The 16,228-nt window shown below is 44.8% G+C and overlaps 1 protein-coding gene across 1 annotated transcript in view; it reads right to left on the bottom strand.

Annotated features, from left to right (window-relative positions):
• Window positions 1–16,228, bottom strand: part of CUNH8orf34 (chromosome unknown C8orf34 homolog) — a 67,435-nt gene that overhangs the window by 16,500 nt on the left and 34,707 nt on the right. The window contains exon 5 of the mRNA XM_006039483.3: window positions 5,968–5,996. Within this exon, the coding sequence (XP_006039545.2) occupies window positions 5,968–5,996 (29 nt within the window). The remainder of the gene's footprint in view (window positions 1–5,967; window positions 5,997–16,228) is intronic.

Below are 16,228 nucleotides of genomic sequence, written 5' to 3' on the forward strand. Positions count from 1 at the left end.
ATTACTATATTGGTTCATGTCCCAACATTGAATCAGATGCAAAATTGTTTGGAAGCTGGGCCTCCTAGAGTTCAGGAGAATGTAAGAACATCCAGATTCCACAGTAAAGTTTCAGCTTCTTCACTCTGTTGGAATGCATCTACTGGAGCTGTTCCACATTGCATAGAACAAATAAATATTAACTGAACCAGAGAAAGAGTGTGAAAGAGAAATAACTCTCTGCTGTGGTGGTTAAGAAATCTGTGTGGGAGGTAAGACATCTCAGTCCAAGTCCTTGTTCCTGTACATGTTAATTACCTCTGCAAAATGGAACATGTATCAAAAGACTGAGAACATCTGGCCCCAAATTACCATATACTCTGATGCTTAAGTCATTCCCCTTAGACATAAGAAATGTGGATATAAATCTCAGGAGGCTCATAACCTGAAGTAGAACCTGTTCTCCTCCGCCCAGGAGACAAAAGACTACTCCCACCATATTTTTCCAGGAGAAATTTGGTGAAACTGATCAAATAAACTTTCACCGAAAAATCTTGGGACAGAAGTTACACAAACTGGTTTAAGCAACTGGAAACTGGTTTAAACCTGCAACAGAACAGAAGTTCAGTGCAAAAAAAACACTTTCAAAATGGCCAAAATCTGTTTAAGATAAGCCTGGTTTAATGTAGTATCAGACTTAACTGATTTAGATCAATCCAGTTTATGGAAATTCTGACCCAGATCCCATCTTGGTTCAAGGTAACTCACAATCTGCCAGCATCCCAGCATGCTTTGCATCCTTGGGCTATGCTGTCTGTTCCAGTAGAGCAGGAACTGCCTTGCCCCTTTGTTCTATAGCCTGCTTCCTGCCTGTGTCAGTCAGCCCATAGAGATGGCGGGAAGAGCAGGGAAACAGACCACCAGATCCCCCCTCCCCCCCCACCAGGGTCTACACAGCACATGAGAGGAGGAAAAGCCCCTGTGGTGGAGATTTTTTGACCCTGGCAGCCCTTCCCTCCTCCCCCTTCCCAGTCCTCCTTGTCAGGTGCCTGCCCCTGCAGCCCGGCTTGGGGGGTTTCCCGGCTTGGGGGGTTTCCCCTCACCCCAGGCCTGAGGCAGCCCCAGGGAGCTGAGGGGAATTCCTGTTCCAAACCCTGGAGCTGCTTGTCTTAGCTCCTGCAAGTCTCAGGCAGCATCAGGAGTGGAGAGAAATTCTCCTGCTCCTCTGCAGCTGGTCCTGCCTAAACTGCTGCCTGCCTAAAGGCAAAACTAGTTGCAGGGGAGTGGAAGAATTTCTGTCCACTCCCTGAGGCTGCCTCAGGCTATCCCTGAGACTCGCAGGGGCAAGCAGCTTTGGGGTTTGGGAGGGGAAGTCTTCACCTCAGCTTCCTGGGGTTGCCCTGGGCTGGGGGCCCTGGCTTGGGGGGAGGGGAAGCAACCCAAGGCAGGGGCTCCCCGCTGGCCCCATGCTGGGTTGCATGGGCAGGCATACAGCCCAGAGGCCTCCTTCTCTCTCCTTCCCATGGCAGCAGCTGAAACAATCAGCAGCTGGGAAGGGGAATGTGGGGGCAATTTTGCCCCGGCTACCCAGGACTGCCTGGGCTGGGGAACCCAGGCTGGGGGAAACCTCCTGAAGAGGAGGCTCCCCCACGGCGGGTCAGCACCCAGAGAGGAAGCTCCTTAACCCACTGTGGGGGGACAACAGGCAGTTGGGGACATTTGGCTGGGCTGGCAATGGCTCTAGCACTGCCTGCCTACTGTCCAGGATCAGTACAGGCCTCCCCCTGCCTTTCCCAATTAAAAATTGAACGTCAGTTCAGTTGGTTATCGGTTCAACTTATTTAATTTAGAGGAAGCTGCCTAGATTGAATTGATTCTGCTGCAGGCTTTTTGACTGCCTGTACTTAGGAAAAAAGTTGCACATCTCCAGTAGCAATAGCACCACATCAATCACTGCTCATTAGCACAGCATCAATAGTGGAAAATTCTGATTTAGGAGAGGATGAGACTTTGTGTTACAAACTAATACAATTCATCCCTCTAGGTACCCAGTAGGATATCTACCCTTTCCTACCCTTTCTTAGTTGAACCCAGAGATGAACATCATTCAGATTCCTCCCTAAGATATGAATAAGCCCAAGAAACCAGCAAGCCTTCTCGGTATGTTAATAGAAAATAAGCAAGTGAACCATTCACACTTGTCACTACTTAGTCAGGACTTGCTCTGGGTTTTGCAAGGCTGCCTGTGAAGTAACATAACAATCATTCATCTCTCCCTCCATATGAACCAGTAAACTTCTCAAGCTTTTTAGATTCAAGGAACTCCTCCAAAACTTCTCTGAATGTAACAGTATCCCATTTTGAAATGAATATAAATATATTATGAGTATTGTAAATATTGCAATTACAATACTTGGGACTGTAAGGTACAACCCTGGGACTGTAAGGGACAGAGTCCAGGGTCATCTGGCTGGCAGGGACAAGGTTCTGGGGTATGCAGGCAGAACATAGGGAACTCTGGTGATGTGGAGGAAAAGAGGCAAGACCCAAGAGTGGGGAGGGATGGGCCAAGTTGTTGCCATAGCGCAGTCACTTCTATCACCACTGTGGCCAGATGCAGCTGGGCCACGCGCCTCCTCCAGAGCCAGATCAAAAAGTGGCTGTGGAAGGAGCACATGCTTGGCACAGCCCTTCCTGGTCTGACCTTGCATGGTGTTTCCCAGAAACAGTTCCTCCTGCCCTGCACTCCTCTGTTTTCAGGAGGCACAACTGAGCTGAGCTGAACTGAAAAGCAGTTGGAGCTGAACTGAAAAGCAGCTGCTTGCAGCCTTGCCTGAATCACATTATTACATTATGCAGGCAGGCATGCTGCTTCTGTCACAGCCCTTCCTAGTTTTACTCCAACGTCCCCTCTGAAACCTGAGGCACACAGGGCAATTTTACCCCACAGCAACAGCAACTGCAGCAGCAGCTGCCACCTGTAGATAGATGCTACTGCCACCAGGTAAAACTCCCTTATGAACCTCTGTTTTCAGAAGGCACACTGGAGTCAAACTGGGAAGAGCTACAGCAGAAGCAAACTTGCCTACATAATATAATGCAGGAGTGTCAATGTCCTTCAGCCTCACAGGCTAGATGAGGGTCTCTGGGCCATTCTGTGGGTCAGAGCCAGCACACAGAGCTAATGCTGCATGGCACCACATGCAGCACTCTTCATGCTGACCTCTGTGTCCAGTCCAGCCCCATATGCATTATATGCTTAACCCACTCCAGTCTTTGCTCTGCACATGATGAATGGGGATGGTGTGGACTGCCCTGCTAGACAGGACCACGTCATAGGCTCCAAGGCTTGTTCAGATTAGGCCCCAGGCTGTATAGGCCACATGACTGACACCCCTAAAACAGGGCAAGCAGGAAGGCCTTCCAGGCTCTCAGGTGTCCAGTCCAGCTTCTGCCTCTTCCTCCCCACCTCCCCAACTCCCACCCACTGCTCCAGTTGCAGATGCTGCGACCAGAGTCTCCAGGTCCCTCCTCTCTCCTCCAGCTTCCACCTCCTGGTTCCTGCTTATGATGGTGGTGCAGCCATTGGAACCCATAATCAGAAGGTTTGGGAGGACTTGAGGACCTTGTATGGTCCAGGAGCAAAGGCACAATGCAATGGAAGGTAGGGCTTCCATTTGATAGGGAGGAAGAGCATGCAGCAGCATCTGCAAGGAGCAGGGGTGCTGACTCAGTTTAGTGGATGGGATGCCTGGAGCAGGGCATGATATGCAGGCTGTGAAGTATGGCTAGGTACAGACAGTCAAGAAATATGAGGCTGAATTGCCTCCGTCTCTGTAGGTTAGCCTAAGATGCATAGATTAAACTGGAACAAAAGTGAACAGACATTTACCTTTGATTCAGGAAATGCAGTCACATGTCTACAGTGGCTCAGGTCAGAAGCCAGGGGCACTAGAGCATGGCTCTCTGGCTGTGTGCTACCTTCCTCTTCCAGCTTCCCCAGGGTCTCTGGGATTTGCAGTCCAAAAATCACAGTAGGACTCTGCAGGGTTACTCATCACTTCCTCTTCCTGCTTCCAGCTGCCTCTGGGATTTGTAGTCCACAATCACAGCCAGCGTTAAATCTGAGCAGGGAAAGGGATATTTAATCCCCTTTCCTGGTCCCAGCCCTGAGCCAAGGTTTGCCTCGGGGGGGGGGGAAGCCCTTTCCCCACTCCCCCAGACTGGGCTCTATGCCTAGATTGTCTTGCACCCTCCACCCCCTCATCAGCTAACAGCCCAACCCAGGGCTGCAAAACATGCTGGGATGCTAAGCTGAAGGGCTGTGATTTAACTTGAACCAGGAAGGGGTCTTGGATGGAAGTTTCATAAACCAGTTTGTCTGGAATCAGTTAAGTCTGATACTACATTCAAACCAGGTTTATCTTAAACCAGTTTCAGCCATTTTGAAACTGGTTTATGTGTGCTGAACTTCTGTTCTGTTAACAGGTTTAAACCAGTTTCTGATCACTTAAGCTTGTTTATGTGTAACTTCTGTCCCTAGCCTATGTGACTAAGGGGATGTGTGGCCCTCGCTGAATGTAGCTAGGGGGTTGGAGGGACTGATTTAGATATGGGAAGCTTAAGAATATGCAGGTCAAATGGAATGGGACCCAAAACAAAAATGGTGAACATCCAGCAGGAGCTTTACTACGGTTGAAAACTTGTAATGGAGTGTAAAATAAAATCTGATTTTTAAACAATAGTATCCTTTCAACTGCTTCTGTAGAAACAGAATTTTAAACAGATGTAACACTGTAAAGGTGTCAAACTGCTTGCACTGGTGAGAAATGGAAAGGAAAAAAAAAGATTATAACCAAAATATTTCAGGATATTAAAAAAAACATAAGTATGGCAGCAAACATTTACTAAAATGTAGCTAAAAAATTAATATCTTAGCCATGCCATTAAAATGTTACTTCCCATAAAATAGCATTTTTAAAATGAAACATGACATTTCAAAATCTTGCATAATCTGAGGTAAAAATTGACCTTCATCAAAATTAATTGTCAACTTTTTTTTAGATATTCCCTCAAAATTGCGAGGAAAAGGACTTTCCACTATAAGTTTTTATTCTTCAAAAATAGTAACACTTCACATATTTACAGTAATCAAAACAACGAAAATCTGTGTCTTGACCTCAGTAAAATTACTCAGATGGTAAGAGTTCTTTTGTTATTATTCATTATACATACTCCTGAGTGCGGTTACAGTTGCATGTCAGTGGTAGGAATAACAGGTTCTGTTTCTGATATACTTATGTGCATAGTTAATTAAATCAATGGGATTATTCAACTTTAGACAAAGGAAAGATCAAGGTCAAAACACAACAGTTGGAAGTATACAGCATGGTTTTGACTGGGCTTTTTCACATGCACATGGTTCTCTCTCAGTGCTCCTCAAGCCACTTTGAAACTAGCATCTTGGATTACCTGAGAAGAAGTCTATACACTTTAAAGTGGCTAGAATAGAACAGACCATTTTATGCTTCATTAAACTGAAATTAATACTCATTTGTTTCTTTGGCTTGTTCATTTGCATACCTAATCAGGTTGGGGGCCAACTAATATTTCTGAAAATATTAACATATAGGGTAATCAATAAAATCTAAAATAATTTGATTTAATCAATCAAAAATATTTTTACTCGTGGAAACATTTAGCTGTTAGTATGCTCCAAAACTATCCCTATAAGTCATTAGCATAGTAGGCCATGGAGCTCAATAACATTTATGTCATGCCAACCAGTCTTTCTACAACTTCCAGTCGCCTTTGGATCAGTCTCATAATATAAACAAACCCAATCAATACCTGATAGGTTTCCAAATTCCTTCGGAACCCAGTGAGTTCAATGTATGCAGAAAACTTGCAAAACAGAATTCTCACTCTTCAAAATAATCATAAGCTTCTATTTTTTATATTATTCATTAGGCATAGAGTTTCTCTTACCTTATCCAGTTCATCAGAAATAGCAATGCCTAAAAACAAAGCAGATTTTAAAAAGCAATTTGAGAAACATTCCTTGTAAAAATGTGTTTTTACAGTAAATATAACAAATGTTTAATCTAAAAGAACACACAGTTTTCTGCTTATGATTATACAATAAAAGCTATCATTATATTTTACTCCAGTAGTGGAGATGATCAGAAGAAATGTACTGTAACTTTCTTCAGGTACCATATGTTCCAACTAAACTTTCAAACAATTATGAAACTTGTAGATGCAATTAAAGTGGTAAAGTCACTCTTTGTTTTTCTAAAATAAAACAGAAATAACTTAATATTTATAGTGTAGGCACAGTATAATGCAAATCCTGTGCGACCAAAAAACACCCACACAGTATCCAGCTGGAACACAGTTGGATACACATCTGGTGAAAGTAATGCACTGCAGACCAACATGGGCCTGACTACTTTTTTTTGCCATCATTGAAAACAGAAGTCCATTAAAATCAATGGAGCTAAAAAACCAGTGAGAGGGAAGAACCGTGTTCAGTCTCTCTCTCAGTGGAACATCTTGATGTAATGGTAAAGTAGTGAGTGCTTCCAAACTCTGAGCAGAGAAATGCTCATATATTTCTTTCTACAGTAGCCTTTCTACCAATGACTATGTGTACAGCTGCCTGTTTGAGGCTTTACCATGTCCCATTTACATCAATTCATGACATCATATACCACAGTATATGTCATAGTGATGTGTGGAGAGCCACCAGCGGAGCCCTGTGAGCTATGGAAAGAGACAGCCCACATCACATGAAAAGAACAACCAGGAATTGTTTGACTGCATCAGAAAATGCTGATTCACTAAAAGCAAACTTTACATGAGAACATACCAAATTTGATTGGAAGATTTCTATGCTCAGAGGTGAAATTCCTGGTAGAAACCACAGTTACACTACATCCCAGAAAACCTTGCTGATCAGGGCACTCTTCTATGTGAAAGCAGTATCATAGCAGGGGGGGGAGAGGGGGTAGAAGGGGGGACAAGTGGGGCAACCACCCTGGACTCCAAAGTGAAGGGCCACCAACAAGCGAGTCACAAGTCCATATTTTGTTATAAATATTTCAAAAAATTTTGGCTGATGTGACTGATAAATGCTATGTGCATGTGCACAGCCACAGCATGCACGCAGCCAGGTTGGCAGCTTACAGAGTACCGTCTGGCTGGTGAGTCTGTTGTGGGGGAAGGGAAGGGACAATGGGAGTGCAGCCCCAGTGAGGAAGGAGGGGGGCTGGGGCAGGAACTGCCCAGCCAAGGTGGGGCACAGCCACAACTGGCTCATCCTGGGGGGTGCGGCTCCCACTGCTGCGTGCACCTCCAGGCAAGCATTGTGGGGTATGTGCCCCTCTGGATCTGCGCATGGAGCAAGGGCAGACTGGTGCTGCGGCCTTGCCCCAGGTGCCAAACTTCCTTGCTACAGCATGGTATGAAACACCAGGTTCAAATCCTTCATCTGAATCAGGCAACCAAAAGACTTGAATCTGGATCTTCCACATTTCAAATGAGTGCCTTGACACTGAGCAATTGGTAGGCTTGGGTAATAGCCTCTGCTTTATTTTTTCTTCTCTTTTTTAAACAAACACATACAGAGACGTGCAGACATAAAACCTTGAAAGGTCCCTCTTGATTCCTGATGTGCAATGAGGAAACAAAAATTAAGAGATCAACATTCTGTGAGTTCAGAGATTTGTTTTCTATGCAACATTATATACCCTCTTCTACTGGCAAACCAGCAAAATCACCAGCAGGATTTTGCCTATTTTTAAAGTAACAACTCATTCATTAAAGCCTTGTAAAGTGATACTGCTCTCAGGGGTACAAGTCCTGATTTTATAAGCTATGGCATATATACCTATATCTATATCTAGGAGCTAAATTGAGAAGTCATCTATCTTTTGAATTTAAACTGTTGCATCAGTAAGGATTTACTTCTAATAAGACTGCAAGTTATTTCCAGTACTTGTTTATATTTTCTTTAATGTGCCCTAACTGCAGGATTTGTTTATTTTATTGATGTGCTTTTAATGGTTAGCAGCATTTTCCTAATTTCCAGTCCAGATGACTTCCTTTTATTGACTTTTGTTCCAAAAAAACAGTGTAGTGCAAACAACTGTAATTAGCACCAATCAATGCATAAGCTAGAAAGTAATGAAATATTTTCTAAGCCTGTCAGTGTTTACAAGTAGATTGTTTATGGTAAAATGCACTTTGTTCTCCCCCTCTTCATAGCAATTAATCTATCTTCAATATTGTATAGTTTTATTTGGCTATATTAGTACAAACTATACTGATGTCTATACAGAATGCAGATAAGAAAGATGCACCAATTAGGCTAGGGACAGACATTACACATAAACCATTTTGAGTGGTCCAAAACTGGTTTAAACCTGTAACAGAACATAAGTTCAGTGAACATAAACCTGTTTCAAAATGGCTGATACCTATTTAAGATAAACCTGGTTGAATGTAATATCAAACTTAACTGATTTGGGTCAAACTAATTTATGCAGTGTCTGTTCCAGACCCCTTCCTGATTTAAGTTAAACAAGAGTCCCCCTGGTTTGCTTTGCAGCCCTGGGCTGGGCTGTCTGCTCCACAGAACAGGGCTGGCCCTGCCCCTCTGCTCCCTAGCCAGAGCTCCAGTGGAAACTGCAGGCACAGCAGGGTCTGTCTTGCTTCCCCCACCCCTACCCCCACCCCACCACTGCTTTCCCCCTCCCTCCCACAGCATGGACTCCAGCCCCATGGACCTTAGGCATGTGGTATGCTAGTTTACCCGAGAGGTATCTGTGTTCAGACTGATTCAACCTAGGCAGGTTAGACTAACCTGCAAAGATTGTATCAATTCAGACTCTGACTTTTTGAATGTCTGTCCCTTTAGGGTAATCCAGAAGAACTGCAATCTCTTTTGAAATCCACTCTGTCCCCACTTGCATGGCCACTGGGCAAAGGTAAAGCAAACAGCTAATTTAGAGGTCTTAGTCCTGCTCAGCTCTGTAATCCGGTCTCCAGAACATTTAATTTCTTTTAGAAACCTAAAATGAACCAATCTCACAACTATGGGTGCTTTTTTGCCAGGCTTCGCAGAAACAACATTCAATGTTTTTTCACCTAGATCTTCCAAACAGCACACGCATATGCATGAGTTTTAGTGCCCGAATAGTTCCATTCACCTCAGGGCAGTAAATATGTGCTGGGGGGTTTTCAGGGGGAGGCACTACCTCCCTGTAGGGGGAAAATTCCCTAGAAAAGTGGTTCTCAACCTTTTCCCAACTGGGACCCATTTAGAAAGATCCATGGCCTGTCCTGACCCACACCCCCTGGCCCCGCTGGTGCCCGACCCCCAGTCCCCTGCCCCCTCGGTGTCCCTCGCTCCCAACCCGCAGCCCCCTGCCCCCCCCAGCCCTGCCAGAGGGGCCCCCAGCTTCCCCATCCCACTTGGGCTGCAGCATGGTGGCTGCAGTGGCTCTGACTCATGCAGGCAGCAACGGAGCAAGTCCAGCCTCAGCACAGGCTGGAGGGAGGAGAGGCCTGTGGCACCCACCTTGCCCTGAGCTGGGGCTGCTCTGCTGCACCAGGCAGTCTGGTCATGGCCCCTCCCACCCCTGAGCAGTGTCTCCCAGCTGCCCTACCCCTCCAAGCATGGGCACTCCAGTGCCGTCAGTCTCGCCATTCAGTTCTCCCCTACCCCCTTCCTCCATTGGAAGGGGCAGGTGCCTTCCTGCGATCCCTCTACCCTGCTACAGCTCATGACCCTTTGAAATATTCTTGCAACCCACTTTTGGGTGGTGACCCATGGGTTGAGAAACACACTAGAAGACAGTGGGGCCTGACTCAGTTCTGTGTCAAATGACAATGCAGCCCAGTGCCTAAGGAATACATGTTAATAGACTGGATAATGGCTGAGGCATTCCCTGACAGCACACCAGAGCCTAGAGAGACAGGCAGCCTGCTCACTGGCTCTTAAAGGAAGGGGCTTGCCACAGGGGACGGGGGACAGTTGAGTCTGCTGGGCTTATGTGAGTGACAACACACATTGCCAGGCTTAGCCAAGGAAGGCCGCAGCTGGAGTATTGTGTCCAGTTCTGTGCGCCCCATTTCAGGAGGGATGTGGACAATATGGAGAGGGTCCAGAGGAGGGCCACCCGCATGATCCGGGGACAACAGGGCAGACCCTACAGGGAGAGACTGCGGGACCTGAACCTATTCAGCCTCCACAAGAGAAGGCTGAGGGGGGACCTGGTGACCGTCTATAAACTCACTAGGGGGAACCAGAAGGGCTTGGGGGAGACGCTGTTTCCCCTAGCCCCCGCTGGCATAACAAGGAGTAATGGGCACAAGTCGATGGAGAGGAGGTACAGATTGGACATCCGAAAAAACTACTTCACAGTTAGGGCGGCTAGGAGCTGGAACCAACTTCCAAGGGAGGTGGTGCTGGCCCCTACCCTGGGGATCTTTAAGAAGAGGCTGGATACCTACCTGGCTGGACTCATTTGAGTCCCGTTTTTGTTTTTAGGGTGAGTGGTTTTGTTTGTGTTTTTGGGTTGTTCTCCCGCCCTGGCGGGGGGTCGGGCTAGAAGATCTATTAGGTCCCTTCCGACCCTAAAACTATGAAACTATGATTCCTGCTCCCTGCCCCATCCTCCTGGTGTTCCCATGCTTCCCACACCCCAGGACAACTCATCTCCACAGCCTGACACTCCTAACCACTCCCTCAACAAAGATGCCCCCCCAACCTCTGACAAGACAAAGTTTCTCCTTCCCCCACCTCCATGTTGAATGAGGGGAAAAAATCTCATTCTGGAATTGAGTAATTATGGTACATACAAACACTCAAAATGCGTGGAGTACTCTGTCAACTTGAAAAGGAGAAAGGAATAGCATTCTAGAAGTGTGCATCCTGCATCCATGCAGTAGAGAAGAAATCAAAAGAGCTGGTCCCTTCTCTGTGCTCATTAGAGTAAGCTCTCGGCCTCAGTTTTCCTCCGCTCTTACTCAGAGAAGATTCCAGTTTTTAAGATTGACTACCTTGACCCATAACTTTGCAGTTAAATCTAGAATCTTGAACTCAAATGCTATCAGAATTACCACTCTGTAGTATCTAAGATAGCAGACGTTCCCTTAACTGTTGGTACATGTCAACTCTTTGATGATCAACCAGGTTATTTTCACATTTAATTTTAAGGCAATGCATTGTCAGCTTAAAAACTACATTCTGTTGATGTCATCAATTTGCCTACAGTCACATTAACTCTTTCCTGGCCACGTCTACATAAAATGCTGACTGCACAGTAGTCCACGACTACTGAGCAGTAGCATCGCGTGGCAGGAAGCATGATGTAATGCTACTACACAGTAGTCATGGGCTGCTGTGCAGTCAGCTTCATGAAAAAGCCATTCCTTGGCAAGGCTGTGCAGTAACTCCAGTTTAAACAAGTGCTAAATGATTACGCGGTAATAATGGTTCAGTCGGTGTTTCATGTAGACGCGGCACCTGTGTAGTCAAGTACTTCCCATTATGTGGGTCTTTCACAAGTGTGAGGAAGAGAAAGCAATCTTTAAAAAAAAAAAAAAAAGAAAGAAAATATCCTTAGAAGACAACAAACAGTGTCAGGGAGACAAAGAGGAAAATGTTACATTACTTTACAATCATTTATAGGACACGAACAAGGTGTCACTTTATGATAGAATTATTTCTCTGTGTTGCATCCATACACACATATTACTAATGGTCAGCAAGTAAACATTTCACTTAATTTTTTCCCAGTGTTTCAGACCTGTGCCTTTTTAATACAATTTAATCCTAATGACTAAAAAGGCCAACACATCAATTGCCTCCAAAGCTGAATCCAGTGGACTTGTTATAACAGTTCTTGAAAATTACGTTTCTAACTTCTCTGCATTGCTATAGTTAGGGGGTGTCATGAACAGTTAAATAAAGTAGATGGAAGCTGTGGGTGCCAGCTTTACTTAGAATCAGACCTTTGAGTACTACCTCACAGAAAAGTGGAGGGAGGAACCATTTCCAAAAAGTTCCTCTCTCTGAAATGTATTTTTTTAATGTCAAACTGATTTATTTAGAAATAAAATAACCTTTTACTGTGAGTAGTGACATTTTGTCTAGTTTTAAATCATGCAGTAGTTTATAATTCTGTGATAGCCACATTATTCTAATTTTCTGCAGAGAGGGAATGCAGTGTTCTATCTGAGTGGTACTTCATCTATTACAATCAATTATAGAATCATAGATCAAATCATAGAAAAGCAGGGCTGAAAGAGACCTCCAGAGGTCATCTAGTCCAAACCCTGCCTGATGCAGCATCATCCCTATCCAAAACATCGTATACAAACCATAATCTAAACCCTACATAAGACTACTGTCGAACCTGACACAATAAGAAACCCCCCCCCCCCACCCCTGCCCCAGCCAGTGTCCTGCTTCTATAAAATATTGTCAATATATGCTCAAGAGATCTCAGGTAGAGGGCCACACCCTCTAGCTACAGAGGAAGACAACCCCCCCATCCATGCCAATCTGACCATGGTGTAAAATACCTTCTTGATCCCAAATATGGTGATTAGTCTGACCCTGTGCAGAGGTACAAGACCGGGATGGACAATTATTTCGGCTGGAAGGATCTGCACACAGGGCAAAGGTGGGCTGGTGCTGCAGGCTGGGGCCAGGGCTGTGCCGAGCTGTGCTTGGGGCAGGCAGTGGTGGTGCTGGGAAGGGGAGTATGGAGGAGGCTGCAGCCACCCCAAAATTTGTCATAGCCCCTCCCGTCCCCAACAACCTTTCCCAGTGCCACCATGCCCGCCCTGAGCACAACCCAACACCCCACCAGGAAGAGCCCGGCACAGCCCCCAGCCCACAGTGGCAGCCCACGCTGACCCGCGCAGATCCGGGGCACATGTAGCGATTTTAAGTTTGCTATTATGAATTAAGCTTGTTATTGTACTTTTATATCTTGTTATTGTATCTTTATATAGCAAAACAAGTATTTGGATGTATGGATGAATAAGTGTAGAGTAATTGGTAAAAGTAGGGTAAACTGTGTGTTAATAAACAAGTTACCAAATGGTGAATCATGCTGAAAAGGCTGAAGAGGTAAGTCTGTACCAGGCGAAGAATAAAGATAAGCAGAAAAGACAAGATTGAAGACAACGTCTGCAACATCTCCCCTTTTGTGCCAGACACAGCCTACACCACCGATAATGAAAGAATGTTGTAAATAGAGTGTTTGAAGAGCATGAGCCTGACCACTTGTCAGGATGGAAAAGTACTGAGATTCAGACAAAGGAGCCACAGAATCAGAAAAGGCGAACCAGTCACCCAACACCAACTTGATAACCCTTAGAAAGGAGAGAGACTTAACAGCCAGAGGTTGGGTAACACTCTGCAAACTTCACTGGAGCACAGAAACGTGTCTGTATGCCCGCTCCTTATCTCATACTCCTAGGCTGGCCACCTAGGAGTACTGAGCAGTGGACTTGGTAACTATAACATCTGCAGAGTGACTGGGAGTGAGTGTGTGTATGTATAAGCACTCTTTTGAATATTCTAAACAATAAACATGGCATCTTGCCTTATCCCCCTCATAAGGTCTTACTCATTATTTGAGCAAATTGGTAATTTGTGCAATACACACTCCCCCCCCCCCCCCCTGCCCTCCCTGGGAAGTGCTGTGGCAGGAGCTGCCACCCCTCCCTGCACTGGGTGCCCCCCAGACAAGCCGCTCATGGCTCCATCCTGAGCCCCACTCCAACTGTACAGGGCCTGCCCCAGCCCCACTCCCTCCCTCGCCCCTAGGGAGGGAGCAAACTGGAAAGAGAACACAATGCATGTAAATAGTTAAACCCAGTTCCTTTCCTCTTCAAAACCATTTTTTCTACATGTATACTTCCTCAAAAATATCTGAAAAATCATAGGTGCTGACAGACCGGGGGGGGGGGGGGGGGGGTAAGAAACATGCTCTACCAGAAGCAGCAGCACATTACCTGGCTCTGCAGCATCTGTAGAAATTGGGTGCTTTTGGAACTTTTAGCTTAAACTGATTCAATCAGCTATTAGATGAAAGCACCAAAAAAGCCCAGCTAAACCGTGTAATCTCTAAAGGCATTGTGAAAGCTGGGTGCAACTAACACACTACCCCTTCTGCACATGTGTTGGGCTCAGCATGGGAGCATGACGAGTGTAAAGTAAAGCGCTGTTTTGGGGGATTTTTTTTATGCCTGCAATCAGCCCATGTCCCTAAGAATTCTGTAGCATGCACAAAATTTGGGGAAAAATTAAACTACTTGTAATATATTATGTTTAAAAGAATCACCTTTAGCCAGCTCAGTAACTGTGAATGCAAACATGTTACTGCATTTTTCTGAACTGCCAGAAGATGGCTACAGAGCCCCCACAAGCCAGTTTTTCTACCAGTCAAATAAGGCACTCTGGTTTTTATATACAAGGGCTATGGAACTATTTTTCATAGACTTTGGCCAATGTAGTTAGAACAGCCAGGTCAGCCACTCTTAAATATTGTGAAATAGGAGATTTAGGCCCTTCAAAGACTTCCAAGTACCATTTAGCTTGCTTAAATTCTTATAAGATCCATTCAGCCCCTTTCTACCCAGAAGACATTTCCATAATTTTATCATCCTCAGTAAGAATTCACTGATCTTCAACAGAGACCTGGAATCAAAAGCTTGATGTTGTTATATGTCTCTGTCCCTTTGTATAAGTAATCAGTTACTTTTTTCATACTACCTTCCATTATGAATTATGTAACAATTCTACTTAAGAATACAAGCCATAGCATGCCACTGAAACAAAGTTACATCCAAGATGCAATGCAGTTACATACCAATGAATATCCAATAGGGTGGAGGGAAATTTTGGATAAGGCCAGGTCTTTGAAAAAAAAGTGCTTTAATCTTTGTGATGTATGCTGGGAAAACAGGGCACTCCTTAAGTGTTAATTCTTAAATTCATATTTTGGATTGAGGCATCCAAAGAAAGAAGACTTGCCAATTTGGGGGCTTGGCTCCATAGCCATTTCACAGGCAAACTTCAATGATTTTCCGTGGCACTTACAGGAGCATAAAGGTTTCAGAATCAGGTTAATGAGTAATGAATTGATACCTAAGGCAAAAATAGTATAAAAAACTAAATACTGTGACCCAGCTCCTCTTCTGTGGCAAGTGTCTCCTCAGCCCAGCAGAGAGGGCATGCCATCATGAAGTCCACCATAGCTCTTGGATTTCAGGGCTGATCTCAGTAGGTCAGGTCAAACTAGGCTGCTCACCTACTACAAGCTGCAACTGATTCTATAGCAGCTCAAATAGCTAGACCATCCTCGACACGTCTCAAAATGTCCCCTTACAGTAGGAATGAGAAATGAAATGGCATAAAGATCTACATACTGATATGCCAGCTCTTCACTGGCCATCCTGTGCTAGGGATATTCTTTAGCTGGTTAGATCTTGCTCTGCAAATTATTGTAACCACAAAGGGCACCTATACACATACATCAAGGCTACTCTGATGTGCTGTACAGGCAGTCCTTATTAACTTACAACATTTTGAGTTTCAACGTTTCGCACTTACAACGTTTTTAAATTGACACCCTGTTTCAACTTTCTGATATCAGTTTCGACTTTACAACGCTTGATCCAATGCCATGCCATGCCAATGAACAAGTTTGCTGTGTCACCCATCTCCCTGGAGAACATCTGTCCAAACTTCCCTGGACACTTTCTTTAAGAAAGCAGACAAGACTCCAGAAAAACCTGCAGCCAATACTCCTGAGAAGATTCCAGCCAAGAACGCTTCAAAAAGTCCAACCAAGAGCCCTTCAAAAAGTCCAGCAAAGTCACCTCAAAGAAGTCTTTTGAAATCAATATGATTGCTATTTACAATATAAATACATTTATGTAGCTAATCATCTATAATTGATTGAGTACAAAATTCTGGGTTATTTCTGGTGAAAATAGGGTATCGGGCCTTGGTTCAGGAACCAATCCCCCATTTATAGCATTGTTTCCGATGGAAAAATCGGTTCCAAGTTACAACATTTTAACTTAAGACACAGTTTTCAGGAACCAATTGTGTCATAACTCCGAGGACTGCCTGTAATTACAGTATCAGAGCAGACTCAATTAACTGAGTCTGCTGGAGTGTGGTAATTATTGCATTCCAGCAAACTCCAGCATCACATGT

Source organism: Alligator sinensis, unplaced genomic scaffold (genome assembly GCF_000455745.1).
Source record: "Alligator sinensis unplaced genomic scaffold, ASM45574v1 scaffold1102_1, whole genome shotgun sequence".
NCBI lineage: Eukaryota > Metazoa > Chordata > Crocodylia > Alligatoridae > Alligator > Alligator sinensis.